The sequence below is a fragment of the Kryptolebias marmoratus genome, linkage group LG7 (genome assembly GCF_001649575.2).
Source record: "Kryptolebias marmoratus isolate JLee-2015 linkage group LG7, ASM164957v2, whole genome shotgun sequence".
In the NCBI taxonomy this organism is placed as follows: Eukaryota; Metazoa; Chordata; class Actinopteri; order Cyprinodontiformes; family Rivulidae; genus Kryptolebias; species Kryptolebias marmoratus.
Window position 1 is genome coordinate 3,555,365 of NC_051436.1, and position 23,861 is coordinate 3,579,225.

At 44.6% G+C, this 23,861-nt stretch overlaps 4 protein-coding genes across 9 annotated transcripts in view; 2 read left to right on the forward strand and 2 right to left on the reverse strand.

The window, feature by feature from the left end:
- Positions 1-4,430, forward strand: part of mus81 (MUS81 structure-specific endonuclease subunit) — an 11,479-nt gene extending 7,049 nt beyond the window's left edge. The window contains exons 8-16 of one of the 2 annotated variants that reach the window (XM_017440990.2): positions 273-530; positions 608-735; positions 1,545-1,657; positions 2,130-2,249; positions 2,336-2,431; positions 2,512-2,634; positions 2,729-2,832; positions 3,918-4,001; positions 4,204-4,430. In XM_017440990.2, coding sequence (XP_017296479.1) covers positions 273-530; positions 608-735; positions 1,545-1,657; positions 2,130-2,249; positions 2,336-2,431; positions 2,512-2,634; positions 2,729-2,832; positions 3,918-4,001; positions 4,204-4,270 — 1,093 coding nt within the window. In that variant the 3' untranslated portion in view covers positions 4,271-4,430. Of the gene's footprint in view, positions 1-272; positions 531-607; positions 736-1,544; positions 1,658-2,129; positions 2,250-2,335; positions 2,432-2,511; positions 2,635-2,728; positions 2,833-3,917 lie in introns of both variants that reach the window. The other variant, XM_037976384.1, reaches the window with a different exon arrangement.
- A 151-nt stretch (positions 4,431-4,581) lies between these two features.
- Positions 4,582-12,793, forward strand: LOC108250898 (prostaglandin D2 receptor 2). 2 transcript variants are annotated; one of them, XM_017440992.3, is made up of 3 exons: positions 4,582-5,692; positions 6,796-7,919; positions 10,263-12,793. In XM_017440992.3, exon 3 carries the CDS (start codon positions 10,320-10,322, stop codon positions 11,451-11,453), a length of 1,134 nt encoding a protein of 377 aa, XP_017296481.1. In that variant the 5' UTR covers positions 4,582-5,692; positions 6,796-7,919; positions 10,263-10,319; the 3' UTR covers positions 11,454-12,793. The 2 variants fall into 2 exon arrangements, with proteins under 2 accessions (XP_017296481.1, XP_024858538.1); XM_025002770.2 differs by lacking the exon at positions 6,796-7,919 and having other exon boundaries at positions 4,582-5,250.
- On the reverse strand, positions 12,787-16,193 carry si:dkey-165a24.9 (G-protein coupled receptor 4). Its single transcript, XM_017440998.3, has 3 exons — positions 15,132-16,193; positions 13,717-14,128; positions 12,787-13,631 (listed from the first exon to the last, which is right to left on the reverse strand). The coding sequence occupies exons 1-3, from the start codon at positions 15,803-15,805 to the stop codon at positions 13,554-13,556; spliced, it is 1,164 nt and encodes a 387-aa protein (XP_017296487.1). The 5' UTR covers positions 15,806-16,193; the 3' UTR covers positions 12,787-13,553.
- Positions 16,194-17,725: 1,532 nt separating this feature from the next.
- LOC108250901 (UDP-glucuronosyltransferase 2B17) overlaps positions 17,726-23,861 on the reverse strand; it is a 9,909-nt gene continuing 3,773 nt past the window's right edge. Inside the window, exons 1-3 of one of the 4 annotated variants that reach the window (XM_017440995.3) lie at positions 20,913-21,147; positions 20,164-20,285; positions 17,726-19,671 (exon numbers count right to left, since the gene is read on the reverse strand). In XM_017440995.3, the coding sequence (XP_017296484.1) occupies positions 18,082-19,668 (1,587 nt within the window). In that variant the 5' untranslated portion in view covers positions 19,669-19,671; positions 20,164-20,285; positions 20,913-21,147 and the 3' untranslated portion in view covers positions 17,726-18,081. Of the gene's footprint in view, positions 19,672-20,163; positions 20,286-20,912; positions 21,148-23,861 lie in introns of those variants that run through there. The other 3 variants (XM_017440994.3, XM_037976385.1, XM_017440996.2) reach the window with 3 other exon arrangements.

The following is a 23,861-nucleotide window of genomic DNA, read 5'->3' on the forward strand; positions in this document are numbered from 1 at the left end:
CTTGGCCCAACATGACTCGACTCGACTCGACTCGACTCGACTCGGCCCGACACAACTCGACCCGACCCGAGCCGACACGACACGACTTGACTCCACCCAGCATGACTCGGCTCGTTACGACACAACACGACTCGTAACGACTCCACCCGACCTGACTCGACTTGGCTCGAAATGACTCTACTCAGCTTCACTCGACAAAACCCAACACGACTCGGTTTGACTCGACCCGACTCAGTGACGCTTGTCTCAGTTCTCTGTACTTCCTGTCTCAGGTTCTCTCTGACGGAGGAGGGGCGGGTTCTGGCCGAGCGGCTGGCAGCGGCGGCGGAGGAGGAGGAGGAGGAGGAGGAGGAGGAGGTGGTTGATCTGACTGGGAGCGCTGATGAAGAAGAGGAGCCTCAGGTCCTGACAGCTGATGACGATGACGAAGGACCTCCAGTTTCCCAAACGGCGAGCGGAATGTCGGGAGAACGTCTCCTCCCCGGGAGCTTCGACGTCGTCCTCTGCGTGGACTTCATCGAGACCACCGGGTGAGGCGAGCGGCGGCGGCGAGCGGGAGGAACCCCCCGTGGTTCTGACCTCCGTCTGTTTGTGTTCCTCCGAGCAGCGGCGCCCGCCACAGGAAGCAGGAACTCGTCAGGGAACTCCAGAGGAACGGCGTGGCGTTTGACGTCAGGAAGCTGAACGTGGGCGACTTCCTGTGGGTGGCTCGGGAGAAGATCCCTCCGGTCCCAGGTGAGGCGACGCCGGCTGCGGTAATCAGCATCGCTAAAGTGAAGGTTCTAAAAGGTTCCAGGAACCAGAGAGTTCCTGGAGAACCACGGAACGTCGGGAACGCCGAGGAGGAAAACTCAGATTTAACCTCCAGTTCCTCCCAGAACGACGACGACACCTCCTCCTCCTTCGCTCCTCCCCCCCTCTTTCTCTCCTCCCCCTCCCCTTTTCTTCCTCCCCCACCTCCACCTCCTTCTTTTTCTCCTCACCCTTTTTCTCTTTCATGCTCTTCTTCTTTCTCCTCCTCCTCCCCCAACCCCACCTCTCCTCCTCTTCCACCTTCTTCCTCCCCCCTTCCTCCTTTTTGTCCTCCTCCCTCCTTCTCCCCATCATCCCCCTCTTTTCCTTCCTCCTCGTTCTTTTTCTCCTTCTCTTTCCTCTCCTTCCTTTACTGCCTCCCCCTCCTTCCCTCCTCCTCCTCCCTCCCTTTTTCCTCCCCCTCCTCCCCTCAGTGCAGGAACCATCTGTGGTTCTTCAGGTTCTTCTTGGTTCTCGCTCAGAGTTCCGTCTCTCAGCGACAGGAAGCTGATTTCTGTCGGTTCGACTTCGGCTCTCACAGCTGAAGGGTTCTGCCTCCGACCCGGTCCCGGTCCTGGTCTGACCCGGTCCGGTTTGGTCCAAGAACCGTCCGCAGGGGAAGAACTCTAAAGAGGTTCCTGCTCCTAAAGAACCAAAAAAAACATCATCAGTAACAAAACGAAGGAGCCGTCTGAGTCCGACACCACAGAAGAAGAACCCTGCGGTTCTGCAGTAACGGTTCTGTCCTCCAGGGGCGCTGCGGGTTCCTGCGGGCCGGGAGCTGGTTCTGGACTTCATCGTGGAGAGGAAGAGGATGGACGACCTCTGCGGGAGCATCATCGACGGACGCTTCCGGGAGCAGAAGGTGAAAATCCGCTTTTCTTATTTTAAAGTTAAAGGGTTCTTTTTTAACTTTATTTTATAAATAAATTACATTTTAAGTTAAAATTTATCTCATTTTCTCCTAAAACTGAACATAACTTCACAAATAATTAATCTTTTTTTCCTAAAAATCTGCGTCAGAAACTAAATTAAGACAAAATATTCGTCTTTTTCAGACAAATTCTCGCCGTTTTTTGTTCTTAGATTCGCTTTAAAAGAATTCTCAGCTCTGAGTTTTTACAGTTTATGTGGATCAGTGACTCGTTTATCTTTTATTCCGTATAACTTTATTTATTTTTTACATTTTAAAGTTTGTTGAAGTTTCTCTGATTCGTTTTTTTTCTCATTATTGATTTAAAATGAAAATAAAAAAGCTTCAAAAAGTCAGAAACTCCCAGAATCACAGAGCGGGAGTGACGCGTTTCCTGTTTTTTTTTTTTTTTTTTATCCGTCAGTTCCGGCTGAAGAGGTGTGGCCTGCAGAGGCTTATTTATTTGGTGGAAGGGGGCGGAGCCTCTGCGTCCCACCTGAGTTTACCTGAAGCGACTCTGCAGCAGGCCGTCGTCAACACGCAGGTACGGAGAGACGCAGCGAGGTGGAACTGGGAGGCGACGGAGGCGGGGAGGTGAATGATGTGTGTGTGTGTGTGTGTGTGTGTCAGGTCGTGGACGGGTTCTTCGTGAAGCGGGTCCAGGACGTCCGTGAGTCGGCCGCCTACCTCACCATCATGACGCGCTACCTGAGCAAACTCTACCAGGTGAGGGGAAGCGCCTGACCCCCCCGAGGCCGGGTTACAACCCTTCGTTCTGGGTTTTCTAAACGCCGACTCGTTTCCAGAACCGAACCCTGACCCGCCGCTCCCGGGAGCTGGAGGGCGACGCAGGCGCCGACGCCACGGGGAGCCCCTCCTGCTCGCTGATTTCCTTCGAGGAGTTCAACCACGGAGCCGTGAAGAACAAGGTGAAACCCGTCAGATGTCGGGTTCAGAAATAAAAAAAGAGGCGTTCTGACTCGAGGGCGGCGTCAATTTTCTTCTTCTTCTTCTCCTCTTCAGTGTCAGACAGTCAGAGAAGTTTTCGCCAGACAGTTGATGCAGATCAGCAGTTTGTCTGGAGACAAAGCAGCTGCTATACTGGAGCGCTACAGCACCCCCCACAGGTAAACACCTGCTATAACTGGATTCATCTCCAGATTAAACTCACTCTCCTCACAGCAGAGGGTCATCAGGGTCCTCGTTAGCTTCTGGTCACCTGAATGAAGGTGCTAATTGGAGTGAAACTGACCGGGGATCAGGTTTAAAGCTCTGTTAGAGTCGTCCTCTGTTTAAAGTTGGTTTGTCTCTTTGGACATCGATGTCTTCCTTCACGCCCTTCTCAAACCACCTGTCCTCCTTTTGGTCCTCAAAGGAGTGTCCCCTGTCCTTGAGGCGTAGAGGAGGTGTCCCTCCTGTGGAGAGGCTGTTAGGGTTCTCCAGTAAAGAGTTCTGACCTGCGGACACCACGCCCCTCAGTTTGTCCTCAGGATGGACCCGTGTCCGTCCCAGAGTTCTGCTGGGCTTGAAATGGACCTGGATGTTGTGTTTGGAGACGATCCTTCTGAGGACCAGGTCTCAGACTGATCCCCAGAGGTTAACAAGGACCCTAATGACCCTCTGCTGTGAGGAGAGTGAGTTTAATCTGCAGGTGAATCCATCTTACAGAACATCTCAGAGCTCCTTTTCTTCAGCTGCAGAACAGAAGTCCAGATGTTTTTATTTTTAAGCCTTTGTTTGGGTTTATGACCTTCTGGATCAATCAACAGCAGCACGTCCTCGTTATAAAACATCCCACACATGTAAACAAATGTTTTATTTCTTTTAATTAATTAAAAAAAGACAAACACAGGGACGAAGGGACAGAAAAGTCTCGGTGCTGAAATCGTCTTCAAACCACCGAAGGATGAAAACAACCAGAAAAGGAGAATTTTAGAGGATAACTTATTATTTTTAACCCGAAAACTGTTTGTGTTCCTCTGGTTCTTCGTTGGATCGGAACAAATCTGCATCTTTTTCTGAAATTATTAATAATTTGCTCTCATCTCTGTGAGCAGCTTTTAAATCGTCTCCTTTCAGACGAAATCAGAAACAAAAACTTTAATTTAAAGCTCATAACTAGAAACCTCTCGGCTCATGTTTGTGCTCGTCACTTTTACCCTTCCTCCTGCAGGGGGCGCTGAAAGATTTCACGTTTTCCTGTTTTTCCCAGCCTCCTGGCGGCGTACGATCGCTGCTCCAGTGAAGCAGAGAAGGAGAAACTCCTCGCCGGGATCCGATGCGGGAAACTCCAAAGGTCTGCTCGTAATGATGCGATTTATCGAGCTTCTCCTCCTGAAACCGAACAGGAAGCTGCTTCCCTGAAGCTCAGAGAGGAAGTTAAATGAATCTAAAACCTTTAATGAACCTGAACTAAGATGAGGACACAGGCGGCCATCTTTACAGCAGCTTTACGAACTGAAATGAGATTTTTATGGTTTCTTGTCTTTGTTTTGTAGGAATTTGGGTCCGGCTCTGAGCAGAACGGTTTATCAGCTCTACTGTTCTGACGGAGCGCTGTCGTGACTCCCAGCGCCTGAATCCGTGTGTCCCTCATCGACAGCGATGGTTTTAATTCATCCCTTCCATCGTATTTATGTGGATCTGTGGACGATTTTTAGACGAGCTGCTACGAAAAACGCCTGAAGAGTTTTAAATAAAGTTTATTTTGTATTTCGTTTTATAAGACGGTGCTCATGCCTGGCCTCTTCTTTCAGCAGCGACTGAACAGAACCGGGCCTGGAGATCACCAACAGCCAGCCTTGACCTTTGACCTCGGAGGTTTTCCTTAACAATCCCAACAGAACGGCCTGGAACGTCCGGGAAAAGGAAGTCAGATTCAGTCTCTGTAACTGTAACTAACTAACTAGGATACGGTCTGTATCAGTAACAGAGTTCTGCAGCGTCTGTTTTCGGTTCATTGACGCTTCCTTTAGAAACAATTTTATCTTTTTCTGTGGAACGAAACAAAGGAACCAAGTTCACGCGCTCGGCGGCGGCGTTCAATCGGATCGACGCTCTGATTCGCTCTTTTCATCCCCGACCGTCTCGCTGCTCCTGGAACAACTCCGGTCAAACGTTCGGTCCGTTTACGACGTCCCGCCGGTCGTTGCTCTCTGCTTCTATTTACAGTTTGTTTTTTTTTCAGATTTGGGGTCTGAATCCGAGCTGGAAGCAGCTGCAGAGCGTCTCACTTTGGGAAAGGGGAGGGGGGATTCTGGTGTCAGGAATGAGGAAGGCCCGGCTCGGAAGCAGGACCAGAACCTGAGAGATTCAGGATCCAGATAATCGTCCCGTCTCCGTGGAGACAGGCAGGACAGAAACTGGGCCAGAATCCAAGAGAAGCGGAGCAGAGATAAAAAAGGAAGTGAAGAATCAGACGTCCAGCCGGGCAGCGTTGGGACAGCTGCTGCAGTTTTAGGACCTCGTAATTCCTGATTTTCCATTTTTGTTTTTGTTTTTTCCCCGAGCAGCGAAGCTTCTGATCATTCCTGAGCTCCGTCTCCGTAAGTTTCCTCTCCTTCTTTTCCCGCTGCTTCTCACAGGTTCGATGCTCGAAGCTGAAAACTGGAAGTTCAGGGTTTTTTATTTCCCTCCCGGCTGATCCTGCAGATCCACGCCGGCGCTCCGGCCTCATCCCGTTCGGTTTTTTTCAGTTCATGGTTTCAAAGCCGGTTGACCTCCGGAATGTGTGCGTCCTCCAGGCCGTCCGAGTGGGCGGAAGTCCGGCGGATTTATCGGAAGAAACTGCAGTTTTGGACGGTTTTCGAGAAACCGATGATGATTCCAAAAAAACCCAACCGTCTCCGTGTGGATGCAAGTCTGAAGGGATTAAAAACCGATCTTTGTTCCTGTTGAACGGTCCTGAACAGAAGAGGACGGATGTCACAATCAGGAAGGAGGTGCGGTCGCGCTCAAACATCGAAATCGTTGCACAAGATTCTCTCGGTGAGGCAAAGACACAATTTGAGGGTTTCTGGGGTTTGTTTTTTTCAGCCACAGCCCAAGTCAGCCTTCTCAGCCGAATCTCGATAGCAGATAAGAAAGATAAAAATCATCTGTGGCGGAAGACTGCGAGGGTTCGGAAACAACGGGAGGGGGGGCCGAAGTCGTGGCCACGTGTCTGAAGATAAACAAGGCTAAAAGCAGAAGCTGAGGCTCAAACTATCTACTTTATTCTTTTTTCAGTATTTCATCATCTGCGTGACGCCGGCGTATGATGAAGCAGATTCAGCGTTAGATTCAAACATGATGGACGACTTGAGCTAAATTTGACGAGATTTAAGGTGAAAACAACAGCAGAGAGTCTGGAGGAGCTGATGTGAGCTCAGACCGCACTCAGATCGATTATATCTGAGAAAACAAACAACAAACCACCGAGTTCTGGTGGTTCGCCGCCGCTAAGGACCGACCAAAACACCACAACTTTAACCCAATATTTATTGTTTCTAAAGTGATTCGCCACCGTTTCTGCGGTCTAGTCTCTTCTTCGTGGGTTTGTGTAGCGTGGAATACAAAATAACCCCAAATAACTCAGGAAGAAGACACGTGACGTCACTTCCTGTTAACATCAGAATGCCGGGAGCGTGCAGGAGCAGCGACCGAAGCCAAAATGTGCGCTAATGCTTCACATTTGCCCACAAAGATTTCAGCAAATCAGTTTCCTCCCCAGCTGCAGCTGTTTTGCACGTCCTGCAGTGTAATCATGGAACATAAACGCATCGACAAACACTTTGTGTCTGCAAAACGTGAGGAGAGCTGCAGACCAGGGACAATCCAGAAATGCTCATGAATGTCAGTTTAGAAGCTATCAAAGTTCTCAAATAAAGCACCTTTTGAGAATGTCAGTGTTTGTTGGGAATTATCTTACAGAACTAGGAAGTATTTTTGGTTTAGATATTAAAAGTTATGGTTTTTTATTGATTTTAGTAAAAAAAAAAATCGCAACTTTTAGGAAAATGCCCCGCGAAATCAGGCATTTTAGCCACAACAATCACAAAAAATGCCCCCGAAATCCTGGAGGGACTGATTATTGAGTTTTTTTTTTTCAGATTTTGTCCCTTTTTCTCGTCGGAAACCAACTGAAACCTGTAGGAGCTCCAGAAAAACTCCCAGCCACTTTTCTCTCTTTTCATCGAAGCGCAACAGGCGAGACTCGACAGGGAGACCGGTGGTTCGAACGACGGCGAGTTGAAGGAAGGGAGAGCAGATTTACACGGATTCCCCCCGAAGGACCTCCAAACCTGAGCTTCTGCTCGCTCCCGGGGGACCGAAGAAGAGGAAGGAGGAGTTCGTGTCTGCTCCTCGCTTGGGTTGGTTTGTTTTCAGAGCCATCATCAGCAGCCAGAGAGGCTGGCCGTTTAAAGGACAGGAAACAAAAAACAGAAGTTCGGAGGCAGGCGTCGTCTCGGCGCTTCGAATGGCGAGAAGAAAAAAACAGAACGAGCTCGGAGGCTTCACGCTGAGGGGCGATGGCGTTGTAACTGCTGGGGGACGACTCTCAGCTACTACCACGCCAAACCAGCGTCTACAACTGATGGCCATTTTCTCGTCGATGGCCCAAGGATGTTTCGGAAGGGGACAAACCGGCCAAAGTTTTGGGCGATGCGTGGAGTCATCGAAGTCTGAGTTGACGACTCTCGGCTTCTACTGCCCCCAGTTTCAGCTCAGTTTCTGTAAAAATTAGCCACGTTTTCACGATGGTGCATCTGTCCGGTGGTTCGTTTGATATTTTGCTAACAGACACGGCCTTAAAGCAGCCTCAGCACAGTAAGGAACCTAAAAATAACCCTTAATAATTAAAAGAAATCTCTTTGGTTTCAACATTTGGTGGTTTTTAACTCGATTTTGGTCTTACAAAGGAAGAGAAGTCCGCATTTGTTAAATGTAATCTTCTTATCTGGTTTCGTTCGTCTCAAGTTGTGCAAACGGAACCAAAAATAAAAACAGGTGCAACCCTGCGCACGAAATGAACTTCTCAGTATTTCTGTTTCAACACCCGTCGAGCTTCGGCGGCTCGGCTCTCCTTGCCGAAGAAGTAACCACACTGAGAAGATGAGGTTCCTCTTGAGGTTTGAGACTTCCTATTGCCGTGCCCTAACACCTATGGTGAGGCTCATCTGCCGTCAGTCAGCAGAAAGAGACGGCAGAGACATCATCAGACAGCAGAGGACTGGTGAGTCCTTTAAGTTTTTCATTTTTACCCAAAGGAAAGTTCCAGCAGCTGCAGAGGGACTGAGCTCAACGGGTTAGGACAAAAACTTTGGTTATTGCATCAGAATTAACCTTAAAATTAAAGAACTGAGGTGAAACTGGGTTTATTAAAAACCTCTGTGGTCTAAAAACAACATTTTCAGCTCATCTGTTGGATGATTCTTGATATAATGCCTTTTTTTGTCCCAGCCCTATTTTTTTTTTTTTGCTGTTTGGCATCATAAAAGTGTGCCGTCTTTGGGATTTGAAACCTCAACTTCAAGCCCAGCTGTTATCTCATCGAGTTGAGTTTATTTCGTTTTTGGTGGTCAGATTAAACGGTTCCCACCGGCCGTCGCGGAGGTTATCTTCTTAAGGACGCAGGAAACAAAACTGCAGCGTCAGCACTCGAACGCAGCAACGATTTCCTACTTCTGCTGCAGAAAAAGAAAACACTTCAGGGTGGGAATGCGTAACTAAAAATATGTTTTTCAGGCAGAAATTAAAAAATATTTGTCTTCTCTTAATTAAAAAAGTCAGAAATAAGTGATGAAATCTCCCAACTGGAAGGCAAACGTTCATTTAAAGACCTTGTTATAAAAAGACAAATCTAAAAATCCCCTCCAATAACAACTAGTTGACCAAAAGAGTTTCTCATTTTATTTGCATGTTTTATTTAACTCAGAAGTTGGAAAATATGAGTTTCTTTGTGCAAGAATAAACTGAAATAACCCCTCGAAGTTGGAAAATCTGGCGTTTCTCACCAGTCCCAAACCCCAAATCCAACATGGCTGCCGCAGGCCTTTTTTTTTTTTTTTTACAGCTGCTGTTATAAAATATTTCCTGTAACGCTGTGAAGCTCAGGTTGTTAGGCAATTTTCTGTTTGTGTGTTTGTTGGTCTGTCTGTGAGCGAAACATCTCATGAATCACTGAATAGACGTTAATAAAACTTAAATTATTTGTTGGATGGACGCCTCAAACTGATTGTCTTTTAGAATCGACCTGATTCAAGATGGCCGACATGCATTCCTTCAAGGAAAGCTAGTTTCACGAGTTACAACAGGGTTTTTATACGTAAAAAACAAAGTATTAGCTCAGGTTTTTATGACTGAACATGTTCCTGCAGTGTTAGCATACATTGTAGCTTGTTTTGCTAACAGTAGCTAACCCGGCTATCAGGCACAGATTCAATTTGAGCCTAAAAAAAATTAAAATTAGAAGTTCTCAGTGCTAAAGTTTAACTGGAATACCCCACCACGCTCCATGAAGTCAAATTCCCGCTGGGAAAGTTGGACGCCGTTTCCGATATTAGAGCTTGTTTGGCTAGCTAGCTCATCTGCTAGCTCAGATGAGCTAGCTAGCTGATCTGATCTCTGGGTGCAGCAATGATGGCATTTGAACTTGTAATTCTGCATTTCTGGGTTCCAAGTCAAAAACACAAACATCTGCTGAAACATGATTAATCTGGGATGTCATTTAATGTCTGACTAAGGAGGTAAATAAAAATAAAAACCAAATTAAGTCTGCCGTTCGACAGAAGTTTCCGGTGGTTCGATCAGGCAGTACTGTGCTTCTGATACAAACAGTTGCTGCGTTTTTCCACTTTTTAAAAATATATAAAGTCAACAAAAATAAGTTAGTTGAGTGTTAGATTAAAACAAGGTTCCTGATTTTGCTTAAAACACTTTTTCACGCTATAACAAAGGTCTGTGTTTGAAACTGTTTGGGACACAACCACCAAAGATTTCTTTATTTGAAATGTAAAAAACATCGCCCTTAGAAAACTGCAAAAATGATCTCTGTTATCTTTACAGGGCAGTTTATTGAAGATATTGTTTGTCCAGTTACATCTAAAATAGGACATTTTTGGCATGCTAATTATAGGAGACAGAAACAATGGACAGAAATAAAATGGTTTAACCCGTAACGTAAGGTGTTGTAAATAATTAGGAATTCTTTGAACAATATTTTACTGGCAGACATGAAGTCAGAAGTGATACAGAATTTTACAAAATGTACTTAATAAGCAAAGCAGTTTAGGGTTATTGACGACAGAAGCCAGGGTTTGATTTTTTTTAATCGTTGATGTATTTCCCGTTTTTAGAGAAAAGTTGAGCAAATGCTGAATAATAGTTATGAAATCTATCTTAACCAGCTTTTGCCACCTGTAGAGTAACCATGTTTTTGTTTCTTTTGAGCAACGTTTTGCTCTTTTTGCAGTTATTTCTGACTTGTTATTAAGACTAAACTGATTTATTTACAGATTCTACATCTTAAGCGGCTTGATTATTATTTTTCATGTTTCCATTGGTGTCTTTATTCCAGATCTTCACAGAACGAAGAGATTTCACAGAAGTTAAAACCAACTTCTTCTGCTTCAAGATGGCCTCCTGCCCTTCTCCCAACAGCTCCATGAATGTTTTCAGAAACCAAACATACCAACCGGAGCCTCTGAGCGCTGGGAGTCTTTTCACCATCTCCTTCCTCGGAATAGTCTCCATCATCGGCGTCGCAGAAAACGTCCTCATCCTCGGGGTCATCGGCTTCCGCGTCCGTCGCTCCATCATCAGCCTCTGGATCCTGAACCTGGCGTCGTCGGACCTGCTGGCCACGTGCACCCTTCCCTTCTTCACCCTCTACATAGCCCGTGGCTACACCTGGATCCTGGGCTCAACCTTCTGCCGCATCTACTCGTCCATGTTCTTCCTCAACATGTTCGTCAGCGCCTTCCTACTGGCGGCCATTTCTCTGGACCGCTGCCTGGTGGTGGTGAAACCCGTCTTGGCCCAGAACTACAGGAGCATGGAGCTGGTGGGGAGGGTTTGTGGTGTGATTTGGGTCTGCGCTGTGATCTGCACCATCCCTTTTCACTTGTTCCGTGAGGCCATCCCATTACCCTCTGGCAAAGTTCTGTGTTACTACAACTACGCCCAGTTTCTCCCGAGTGAGCCCTTCGACCTGAAAGCCTTATGTAGGCAGCGCAAGGACGGACTGGTTATCATGAAGTTCCTTTTTGCTTTCCTGATTCCTCTTCTAATCATCATCCTCAGTTATGTAGCTGTGAACTACAACTTGGCACGCAGAGGCAGCCGGCGGCCTTTCCGCTTCGTCCGGCTCGTAGTGGCCGTTGTGGTGACCTTCGTCCTCTGCTGGTCTCCGTACCACATCTTCATCCTCATGGAGATGATGTCACCCAAGGGGAGTCCGGCGCAGAAGTTTGCAACCAAATTTCTCCCGATCGCGACAGGGATCGGCTTCCTGAACAGCGTCATCAACCCCATCCTGTACGTCTTCAGCTGTCCCGATCTCTGTCGCAAGATCCGGCATTCTCTGGGGGCGGTGATGGAGAGCGTCCTGGCCGAGGACCTGGGGGAGCTGACCCGGCGGCGCAGCACAGCTCGCAGCACCGTCAGCGCCTCCGAGTTTGTAATGAGGAAGAAGAGCTCCATTCCGGCTCTAACGCGTCTGAAATCAGAGGACTCGGAGCAGGTCGAGAGTCTCAGCAATTCGCATTAGGACTGAGAGGCGACATCAAATCCTGAAATTTCGATGATCCAGAAGCATTTTAAAGATAAATATATCAAACCTTATGGTCCATGTATGTTTGAGCTTTCAACTGACTCGGTAATGAAGTGAGCAAACGATTTTTATTAACGCAGTATTCTACAATAATGTCGAGTTACTTGCTTTTATGAGTACTTGATCCTTACAGAGTACATACCTGGTATCTACAGATTACCTACCAGGCTACATACCTGCTTACATACCCTCTAGGCACGGTGTATGTACCCGTTAAGTACCAGCTATCCATCCTGGGTACGTACTTGGTACTTACAGAATACCTACCTTGCTACATACAGGTAGCCAGGTACCTATGGAGTACATACCTAATTATATACCTTGTAAGTACCAGGCATGTATCCTAGGTACATGCCTGGTACTTACAAGGTATCTTACAAGGTACCCTAGGCATGTACCTGGTGTTTACAGATTACCTACCTGGTTAAGTACCTGGTAGCCAGGTACCTATGAAGTACATACCTGGTTATATACCCTGTAAGTACAAGGTATGTATCCTGGGTACATGCCTGGTACTTACAAGGTACCCTGGGTACGCATCTGGTATTTACAGATTACCTACCTGGCTACATACCTGGTTATGTACCCTGTAAGTACAGGTATGTATCCTGGGTACATACCTGTACTTACAGATTACCTACCTGGATATGTACCTGGTAGCCAGGTATCTATGGAGTACATACCTGGTTGCATACCCTGGATAAGTACCTGGTACTTACAGGGTACAAACACCAGGGTACAGGGTAACAAGTCACTTTATAATACAGCCAGGTCGCTGTAGATACCCTATAAGTACCTCTTTAGGTATCCTGTAGTATCAGGTACGTACCTGGTACTACAGGTAAGTACCAGGCTGTTTTATTCACTCCTACCCAAACGTTTTCTTGATGTTTCTGTTTTTGTTCAGCTAACGAACATTACATAAAAAAATGAATGTTTTAAACTATCCACAAAGAGCTTGTTTTGAATATTTTACTGGTGAAAAAAAAGAATTGTTGGGTTTAAAACCCGTGTTGTACAGTTTGGTTGTAAAACTTACTATGCTTTTTCTTAAAAAAAAAACATCCTGCCTGATTTCCTCTTTTTAGTTTCAGTGATGAACAATCATGTTGTTCAGTTAGACGGAAACTTCTTTATTTTTTACTTTGCAAAGGAAGCTTCCAGTCAGAGGTGTTGAGATCTTATCTGTAGCGTTGAGTTTTAATGTAGTTGTTATCATCTGTGAAATGTTGTGAAACTGTTTGTATAATCTTGAATAAAAGCAGGAAAAGACACGACAGCTGTCTGCTTTAATGAGTCACGCTTTGACGTGTTATTTTCAGAACGTGGAAACAAAACAGATGTGTGACGAGAAGAAACTCTTCACAGAAAAGCCAAAATTCAAATCAGTCCTTTCTTTCTATGAACTAAAAACGACCAGAACAGCAGCTCTGCAGCCAAAACACAAAAAAAACAAACATCCAAACAGAGAACGCAGCTTCTTTCCAGCCACGCTGTGAAAAATAAAATATTAAAGCAAATATATTTAAATATATATGCTCAAAAGATGCTGTGTATGGAGGCCTGAAAGGGACAAATTAAATTCTTTGTCATTAATTTGGTAAATTAGAAATAAATACACATTTTCATAACGATTACCTTCATCATTAAATATACAAATCAGGAAATAAATACAAAAATGATGAATTAAATACATAATTAAGTCTCATTATTTAGATATTAAGTCATTTTTAACTAAAGCCTTTTATAATAATCATATATTCATATTTATCTTATCTGTAGTCACAGAAATATTGAATATTTAGCTCTGATTTTAGCACATTAATGTCATTTTTGTTTATTAAATGTGGATTTTAATCAATTAATGACACCTATAACTAATTATTTTATTAATTTATTGACCCAGAGATCGGTCAGGGATGATTAAATCATGACTGTTTGATGATTTGTTGGATTTTGGTTCCTGAAAGTTCAAAAATGATCCAGATTTGATTCCATTTTGTCCGTTTTTTTTTTGTCCCGGTGGACGTGCAGTCTTCAAAGACGAGTGTCTTCTGTCCCCTGCTGGAGTGGATTTATATCATCTCGAGAAAACAGAGACGACGGAGCGGAAACCTTCAGATGAAAAGAGAACAAAGTGAGAAACTGAAAGCCGGCTTTTCCACTGGGTGGCGCCATCGTTCTGGGTTTAAATGGGTACCGAGGCGTTGGGTCCGCTTTCGTTGTCTTTCTGGATGTCCAGCTGGTCTCTGGTGCTCATGATCACGTTCTTCTGGCTGTCCTGGCCTCGCCTCAGACGGGGCAGGGACCTCTGGAGCTCCAGCCGGGCGTTCGGGCACAGGAAGATGTAGAAGAGGGGGTCCAGTAAGGTGTTGAGGCTGGTCAGGCCGTAGCACAGCCGGTAGACGAGGAAGATGGACTGCTCCAAGCCGCACGGCTCGTCCGTCCGCAGCAGCGACACAAACCTGTAGCCGCCCACCAGGTGGTAGGGTCCGAAGACCACTATGAAGTTGAAGGTGATCACAACCAGGATCCCTACGATTTTGTTCCGCTCGTGGTCCGACAGCGAGGGAGAGCGACGGAGCGTCAGCCCGATGTGGGCGGAGGTGTAGCTGAGGAGGGAAGCAGAGGATCAGATCAGAAACCAGCCTGGTTCTCAAACTCTGTTCCTCTGAGGCCGATCTCCTGCAGGTTTTAGATGTTCCTGCTTTAAAACACCTGGTTTAAATCAGTGACTCGTAGACGTGCTGCTGGAGGACTTGGTGATTTGGTGACGAGGTGATTAAACCATTTGGATCAGGTGTGTCGGAGCAGAAACACCTAAAACTTTGGAGGCCTGGAGTTTGATGCTCCTGCTCCAAATAAAACAAACATTTGACACCCCCTGCTGGATGTTTGACTTTAATCCTTTCCCTCAACATTTCTGAGCACTGAATTTATTTAATCTGATTATTTCAGGTCAGGGTGGATGTCCATTTAGTTTCCAAAAGGTAAGATTAATTTAGTTAAATCGATCATAAAACTATTGTTTAGTTTGACACTGAGTAGCTTTAGCTTGACTCTGACTAGCAGTTAGCTTGACACTGAGTAGCAGTTAGCTTGACTCTGAGTAGCAGTTAGCTTGACTCTGACTAGCAGTTAGCTTGACTCTGAGTAGCTGTTAGCTTGACTCTGACTAGCAGTTAGCTTGACTCTAAGTAGCTGTTAGCTTGACTCTAAGTAGCAGTTAGCTTGACTCTGACTAGCATTTAGCTTGACTCTCACTAGCTGTTAGCTTGACTCTAAGTAGCAGTTAGCTTGACTCTAAGTAGCAGTTAGCTTGACTCTAAGTAGCAGTTAGCTTGACTCTAAGTAGCAGTTAGCTTGACACTAAGTAGCCGTTAGCTGGACTCTGAGTAGATTTTACTTTGAGTTTTGTCGCAGTTTGACTATTCATTGAGAATTTATCTCTGATTTTCAAACTTAGATCACTGATTTCTGCCGAACTGCAGAACAGATGCTGACTAGTAATTAATAATTTTAAAACAGATTCTGAACACTTCAGTGTTTCCAGTAAGACCTCTGGAGATAAAACGGAGACAGAATATGAATCTGGGCTTTTGGGGGTTAACTTACCCCAGGATGGCACATGGCAGCAGGAAGCCCAGAACCATAGAGACGATCTTAAAGTAAGCAAAACTGGGCCTGACTGGGTACTTCTCCAGACACAGCAGTTTGTCCGAGTCAAACACAGACGGCAGCAGGCCGCTCAGGCAGAACAGGAAGGTGAGGATCCACACGGCTACACCCAACGCGGCCGCCACCCTGACGCTGCGCACGCTCCGGCTGCTGAGCGGGTAAACGATAGCCAAGCAGCGGTCCATCGCTATCAGGCAGAGGAACACCACGCTGGCGTAGACGTTCACGTAGAACACGTAACCGACCAGCTCGCAGGTCAGACGCCCGTAGGGCCAGCGGTGTGCGCCTTGCAGGTAAAGAATCCACAGCGGCAGGGTGAGCAGCTGGAGGAGGTCCGACAGCAGCAGGTTGAGGATGTAGACGAGCTGACAGCCTCCTCCACCTGACCGACCTAGGTGGTACAACCCCCACAGAGACAGCAGGTTGCTGGGAAGACCCAAGGAGAAGATGACACCGTAGATGCACGTCAGCCCAAACGTGTCCGTGTTCAAAGGCAGGTTGCAGGTGTCATTAGACATGTTGGTTAAAAACCTGACATAGGAAACTGAAGATGGCGGCTTGGCTTCGGAATGACAAATCATTGACCCAAGACCAAGTGTTGCTCCATGCATCCAGTCTTCTTGTTCATTTCGTCACATTTAATGAATCCATCTGGGCTGGGCTCATGATCCACTCTTTAAAGCCTCCTGGATCCATCTTTGCAACTAAACAGCTGCGAAGCAAACAGAACAAAGACCCTTAAAGGGGATCTGCCCAAAGAATTAAACTGTAAAATCCAAACGGAGGCTTTGCGCTCATCTCTCGAGGCTTCAGGTCTGAGCTGGGTCCGCGAAGGTGTGCGGCCCCCTCTGCAGACCGGTGACCTGTGCTCAAGAAATGTTGGGAACACGGCGTCTCGCCCAAGCCTTGTCTATTCTGTAATCGCTTCCTCCACAGGAAACTCACTTCTTCAGTTTTAAAGGCAACATCCTGAGGCAGGAGAACGCCTTTCTGCTCCAGAACAAAAACACACTCTCCCTTTTTCTGTGCCACCCCGTTGTGGCCGTGATTAAGGATGGACCGTCACTGGGAGGTGGTGAACTGACAGAATCCAGGCTCATTACATATTTTTACATTAAATAATGCATTTTTACTAAACATTAGCAATTTTCTAAACATGCATTAATTTGTAGAGTCCAAGACCAGAAATCAGATTACTATTTTAGAGGGCGGCACAGTGGAGCAGTGGTTAGAGCTGTTGCCTCACACAGAGAAGGTCACAGGTTCACTTCTCGGCCTTTCTGGGTGGAGTTTCCTCCCACAGACCAAAAACCAGCATGTTAGGTTATTAGGTAACTCTAAATTGTCTTAATTGTGTGAGTTGGAGGGTGAATGGTTGTTTGTCTCTTTGTGTCCCTGTGATGGACATGTCCAGGGTGTCCCCCGCCTCTACCAGCTATGGATGGGGTGCACGTAGATCTTTAAAAACGAATAAAAGATTACATCATTATGTATGCATGGGTCTAAAAACCCTGAAGTCCTCTACACTTGGGGGGGTTGTTGGCAAAACGGGGATAAAATTAGGATTTTTAAGGGTTTCCTGGTTGAAGTTTGGGTTAAATATGAACCTAAATGGCAAATAAATGCATTGTATCGATAGCAAAACACAGCAAAGTTAAAAAAACAAGTATTTTTTGTGTAGTCTTTGGTAGACAAGATTTAAATGACAGAAACAGACAACTAAAGTTTAAATAACTTTCTTAAAAAAGCAGTTTAACAGTAAAATAACACCTTTAACCACCGAAGTGGTTTTAATCAATCAGTTTGCAAATTTTGAGTATGCTAAATGTTGATGTGGGCGACTTTTCTCAGGCAGCAGTGGGTGGAAAAAATGTCCTAGACAATTGAGATTGTTTGAGTAAAGAATGGGTTTGGGCAGTATTTTTACCACATGGTTTCAAAGGGAGGGGGTCCTTTAGTTTGTTTTCTTTAAATGTCAAAAATCTTTGATTTATTAGATAATCCACGTTGGTTACTAATAAACTGAAAGTCCCAGGAGACTTCACTTCCCTGCTATTCATGCCACTGTGTGACCCCTCGAAGAGCGCATAAACTGAAACCCGTCTGCTTAAACAGGAAGTAAAGCTGCAGTGGAAATGTCCCTGGAGACGGTCCCAGGACAGTGGAAGCATGTCTCCGTCTGCTCTGCCAGAATTTAGTCTTGTCATGTCAAAGAGTTGTGACGAAAGAGGTCAAACAGGACGGTGTTGTCTCCACTGAGCACCGACGGTTTGAGTCACTGAGATATTAGGGTTCCTTTAAGGAACAATGGATGGCTATAATAGCAAGAATCTACTGCCCGGGTACCTTTAGGCAGTTTTTAAAAAAAATGTACAGTACTGTCCAAGAGATCTACGAGATCTACGCACGTTTTTCCAGGATAATATTCTCTTTTTCTTTTACTTTCCTGTCAGTGGTCATATGGTAATTCAGGACTGACTGCTGCATCACAATGGCACTCTGACAAAGAAAATAAATCATGGACATGGAGCTGTCTTCTAAGGTTTTATTATTGGACAGAACAAGCCTATAAGATCTGGCCAGCAGTTACATAGCATCTTGGAGGCAGTTCAAACATAGTTGAGACAGTAAGACAAGAAGAGAAGGTAGGAGATGGTCAAGAACAGAATAAAATTGGCCCAATTTTAGGGTGTCCCTATGGGGACAGCTGTGAAGACACAATGGACTAGTTTAAGTCTGGACTCTTACAATCAAAGCAGGATAAAAACAATAAACACTTCAGGATTTGTATCCTTTAAACTTATTGTTTTTGGTAAGTTAGGTTCTGTTGGTAAAATGAACTCCATATCCATGTTTGTTAAGCTACAATCAGAACGATATCGGACAGTTATTCTGGTTTCATCTTCTTCCTGGACCTCCTGCAGCAGAGACACCTACAGACCAGGACTGAACCCCAGATGAAGGTTCCAGTTATGGTCATCACGATGGCGGCCACATCCAGACAGAAGTAGGTATACCAAGGCAGGCTGAGACCTGCAGACTTCAGGTGGGCGGCTCCTCTGTTCCTGATGACGTACTCGATCCAGAAGATGGCCGTGTCCAAGGGAGACACTGGTTGGTCGCGGTGTAGCTGGGAGAGGTGCTGGATGTTCTTACGGTAAGATGGATTCTCTAAGAGGTCCTTCAGATCTTCCAGGAAGTTCTCTTTGGTCAGTAATCTGACCTCCACCACCCGAGCTGCACCACGCACCTTCAGTCGGACTATGTTGTCGAACTGATCAAAAACAAGGGGCAAACCCAGAACAGGAACGCCATGATAGATGGCTTCATACAGGCCGTTGGTTCCTCCATGGGATACAAAGACACGGGTCTTTGGGTGTCCCAGGAGGTCGTTCTGGGGCAGCCAGTTCACCAGCAGGGTGTTATTTCCCAGAGAGGAGGGCTTTTCACCTACAAACCTCCAAATCACCTTCTGAGGGAGCTGAGCAAAAGCAGCAGCGATAGTCTCGGTGATCTCTGATGGCAGAGACGACACCAGTGTCCCCAGTGACATGATGATCACCCCGTGTTCCCCAGAACTCTGCATGAAAGCCTCCAACTCAGCAGGCAGGGGTTTGGCCTCTTTGCACTGGAATCCTCCAATGTAGGCCACATTGGGCATGGTGGGCCGAGGGAACTCAAAGACAAAATCTGATCTGAACAGCCAGATATCAGCCGAAAGCTGCAAAGACAACAAGTCAGTCCCAGGAGGGAAGTGACGCTGGAACACCTCTGAGTAGGCAGGATTAATGACAAAGTACTGCTCGTAAAGACTGTAGAGGTAGTGCAACATATTCTTTGTCCTCTCTAGGAAATCCATCTGATCGTGAAGTTCACTTCCTGGTACAGGGACATAGGAGACAGGAGATGGAGCTATGACATAATGAGCTTCCCCAGAATTAAGCCCACGCACATTAAAAACCATCGGCAGCTTGAGGTAACTACCCAGAATGGCTCCGGCAGTCAGAGCAGGGTCCGTCAACATTAAGTCAAACTTAGACTCCTGTAACTTCCTCATCAACACGGAGTCGTCCAACATTGTTGAAGCTACTCTGGCCATTCCCTTATGTCCCATTCCTAACTGAGTTGCAAGCCAGTGCTGTTGGTAAAACTGGCATAAAAAACCAGGATAGCTGCGTAAATTCAAAAAAATGTGCACGTATCTGTTGAAAACATTACTGTCCCACTTGTTCTCTTGAGTTGGAGTATGAATAGAAGCATAAATGGAGGAGTTACTGGGGATGTACCAGCTGTTGTGAGAATGCAGAACGGTGATTTGGTGTCCCCTGGAGTGAAGCTCTTCAATGATAACCTTCATGTTGATCCAATGGCTGCCATCGACAGGAACCACCAGGATCTTGCTGCCTCTGCTGTAAGACGGTCCGAGCGCCAAAAAGCACAGGACCATCAGGGTCCCGGTGACTGTTCTGGACATTTTCTGCAAGAAGAAAAACAAAAATGAAAGTTTTGTCTCTGTAGTTGTTCTAGTTATGCACCAAATATTTATTTAGCTATAAAACCTTTAAAGTGATTGCCTCTCAGCAGTTTATCTGAACTTCTGCAAAGAACAAAAGTGTTTCTAAAGAGCAGCAAACCAAGGACGAAAACACAAAATGCACTGAATGCACTGGATTACTTTCACTTCTGTTGAAGGTGAGGATTTTGTTTTCATGATGGAGACAACAGATAACAAACTAACCGCTCCAAAGAAAAGAAAAACTAATGATGGCGATATGACAGACAAACTCAATGAATCTGAAGCCTAAAACTTAAGAAGGAGATTGGTCCACTGACTCGTGGACCAAAAAAAGAACCGATCGCCTCATTCCCGGCTATAAGTTCATGCTACTTTTGTGTTTAACAACCGTAAGATCGTCTAAAACATCGAGTTTGAACCGTTCAGTCCTCAGCATCTTGGTTTTCGACTCACCTGTCGGGTGACGTCACGGTTTGAGGTCCGGTCCTCAGTTCCTCTACGTGTTGGACGTTTTGACCCAACTGAAGGATTTATTCGCTGGACTTTGAATCAAATGCACAAAAATATGGAACGATCTGCAAACATATGTGAACATTTTCCTGTTTTATGAACGATTTTGATGTATTTTGTACCACTGGTGGTACTCGTGTTACACTGAAACCAGTAATTGGCAGAATGGGTCCTAAATGCAGCATAAACTCCTGGTTAATGCCCCATTCCTGCATACATGCTTTGACTGACTGTGCAGTGAGTGGATGGGCTGCTTGTTTAGAGCCCAGCAGGACGTGTTCTGCTGTATTTTGTTAGGTACGATACAACAGCCTGTTAGGTGTTTATCTTTATGTTACGGGTCCCGGGATTGGTACCGTGGCAACAAAGTGATAAGTCTGTAAGGATACAGAAAAAGCGCAGCAGCAATGAACACACACGTGCAGCGTTTGCCATCCAATTTGCGTCTGACGTGACGGGCGGAGTGCCTCACCTATTGCAACCTGGCATTACACTCGTCCACGAACAAAGGTTCCGCAGGCATGCTGCTTGCATTTATCAGGTCTTTCTTTCAAACAATTAAAATGAAGTGAAAGTCTACCAGAAAAATAGAAAATTCTCCTGATTTTGCTAAACAAAATCAAAGTGGTCACACGATTATTTTGGGTGTACTACATTTATTGTTGTTTAGTTTTATTTGATGAAAGCCTCACCTGGTCGATGTTGAACCTGGTTTCGGATGTTCAGGTCTGAGCTGCTGGTCTTCGGAGCATCAGGATGCTTTGTGATGTTTTCTTGCACAAAGTTTAACTGTTGCACAGAAAACCTCAGAGCCAAAGTCCAGCGGAGGTGGGAAGTCTCAAACGTTTACGACTGCGGTCTGAAATTAGTGGATTAAGGTAATTAGTATATTTGCACACATTAAGATGTTGGTTTAACTCTGATTTATGGATTTTTAAAATTGGTTTTCAGTCGTTTTGTCCTGCAGGTCTCGTGTTTGGTTTTATTTTATTTGAGTTGCACAAACTCAAATAATAAGATGGTTCTTGTTTAAAGTTTACCTTTGTAAATTACAAACTAGTTACTGATTGGAATAAATCAGTAACTAGTTTATTACTGCTCAGCTCCTTATTGCTTTTAATTTTCCTCTTTTATATCTTGTTTTCTTAGATTTTCTCCAGCGGCATAAATGAACTGTTTAATGGAGACATTCAGTAATTAATGAAAATATAACAAATTTATTTTAAATATAAGTTGGTTCTCAAATGAGACAAACATAGTTTAACATGAATCAGCCTTGTGACACTAAAAAGTACCTAAAATAGTAAAAACTAATAAAAATAAACAATCAAAGAACCAAAACTGGTTTATTTTTTGATAATTAACCTGAAAAAGTGTCACTGCAACCTCATGAAGACCCATAAACAAGAAAAAAATCATAAAAGCACCATTTTCCCCCTCATATCGTTGAGTAATTTGTTCTTAAATTAAACATTTGTTAGCAAAAAATAAATAGCACAAGCGCCTGTTTAAATACGAAAATAGCCGAAGTGACTGAAAATAGGTCAACAATGGCCGACATTGGCGTAAGATCGAGAAGTCAGACAGTTTTGATGCGTTGGTCCGATTTCTCGGGTGAAGGGTGCAGATAAGCTTCCACTTGGATTCATCCGAGCGCTTTGTTTACATTGAACGCGTACCTGCATTTCAGAAATTATTACCTATACATCTGGAAAACTACCGGAGTGAACTCTTTCAAACTCCAGTGTGATAAAGTTCAGTATGACCTTTTTTATGTTTGAGTTCATCGTGCCTCTAAACCAGATTAAGATTTAGGCTTACTTTAAATAAAAGAAACAAATTTAACCCTTTAAACCGACTAATATTTACTGTGACAAGTTGGGTTGTAACGGTTTGTTCGTTTTTGGGACCTTAGTTTTGGTTCATATTCTCATTTTTGTAAACACTCCAGAAATAGGATTTAATAGTGACAGATAATCCACCGTTTACAATTCTTCAGCACAAGTTTAGTCGTGTAAACACCGAGGGAGTGAAAGCATTTCGCTGTTAGGCTCGCCATGGAGTCATTCTTCGGTTAAAGCTGGGTGTGATGTTTCTGTAGTGAATGAATTATTACAAAATGCTTTTATTTGCCCTAAAGTTTGGCTCTGAACACACAGTTCACTGTTAAATTTGACCAGAATAAGTCCTCCTGACATTCAAACTCAGCCTCGTCAGGTTCTGTCGTGAAAGTTCAGCAGGCGAAGCCCGAACTGACTGAAACTTTTAGCCCATATTTATCAAAATGTCCACTTTGTTATGGTTCTTACAGAAGATATAAAATAAAACAGAAGCTCTAACCCTCGTGTGTATACAGTTCTTCACATAAAAACTTCAAATTCTTACAATTTTTTGTAACTGTGACATTAAACGTGATGTAAAATTATTGTAGCTGTTTCCTATTTGACTCACCGATGATGAGGATGAGGAGGATCAGTATGTTTTGTTTTGTTTTTTATTTTTCCAGAACTTCTTTATGATGCTTTAACAAAACCTTAACATGTTTATGATTCTGGAGTTATTCTGGGTTTGCTGAAGTGAGGCACAAACACGTTTCCTCTGATTCTGACGCGACGGTTCAGTTGATTTTTCTCACGGTTCTGATCCATCAGGTACCGATAAATGAAAAAGTTATTCTCTCAAACCAAAGGCCGGTCCTGTTATTGACCTCACGCTGCTCGCTCTGCTCCTTCTGATTTTCGTGCCTTTGGGGACATCGGCGTCATCATTGACAGGCGTACAAAAATGTGAAAAAAACGAAGCAGATTTTGGATTGTTCAGAGTGAAACAACCAGCTGGTTTTATGATCCTACATCTGTTAGTCATCAGTTACTGGGAGGAATACTGATGAAAACGACCTGAGATCACCTTCGAAGACATCTTAATTCTGCTGCTGGGTCATGTAGAAAAAGCTTGTCAATGAAAAAGAATCTCCATTTACTGTCTGTAAAAAGGACTGATCTGTAAGCAGATACTTCTTTACACATCAGATCAGAGCTTTGTGACAAGAACTAGATGGTTTTACTCCCAAAATGCTCCATCTTTATTGTTTAAACAGGAGCTTTGTGTAATATTTTCCAGGTAATATTCCCATTTTTATGCAGTGAAACGGCAGAAAAACAGAAGCGCATCAGTACATCCATCAAATTAAGATTATTGAAGCTCTTTGTCATGAAGATTAATGATAGTATTTTGAAGGCGTGCAGCAAAATGAGCTAAATGCTACATGCTAACACTATCAGCTGTTTTAATAGTGACTTTAATAGTTACTGATGTGTAATTAAAATGTTTACTTATAATGAGAAAAAGATTTCACTACAGTTAACATGTCGGTTAAAAGCTTTTATTAGAATAAGATGCAGATATTTTGGTACATTGAATCAGTTTACAATCTTTTATTAAAGGTCTATTTGTTGCTCATGTTGCAGGTCCCAGGTGAAGGGACAGGCAGGCAGATACAAATAACCTGTCTTAACAGGAAACACGAGTGAGTCACAGGAGACGGTGTTGTCTTGCTGGTAGCTCTCCTCTGAATTTATTCCAGGTCATAATAATCAAGTCATTATACAACTATGAAAACTTATTGTGGCTATACATTCACA

Coding starts and splice junctions, on each gene's coding strand:
- LOC108250898 (XM_017440992.3), top strand. CDS start 10,320: ATGGCCTCCTGCCCTTCTCCCAACAGCTCCATGAATGTTTTCAGAAAC.
- si:dkey-165a24.9 (XM_017440998.3), bottom strand. CDS start 15,805: ATGCATGGAGCAACACTTGGTCTTGGGTCAATGATTTGTCATTCCGAA. Junction 14,129..15,131: donor CTGCCATGTGCCATCCTGGG/GTAAGTTAACCC, acceptor TTCCCTCCTCAG/CTACACCTCCGCCCACATCG. Junction 13,632..13,716: donor AAAGCGGACCCAACGCCTCG/GTACCCATTTAA, acceptor TTTCATCTGAAG/GTTTCCGCTCCGTCGTCTCT.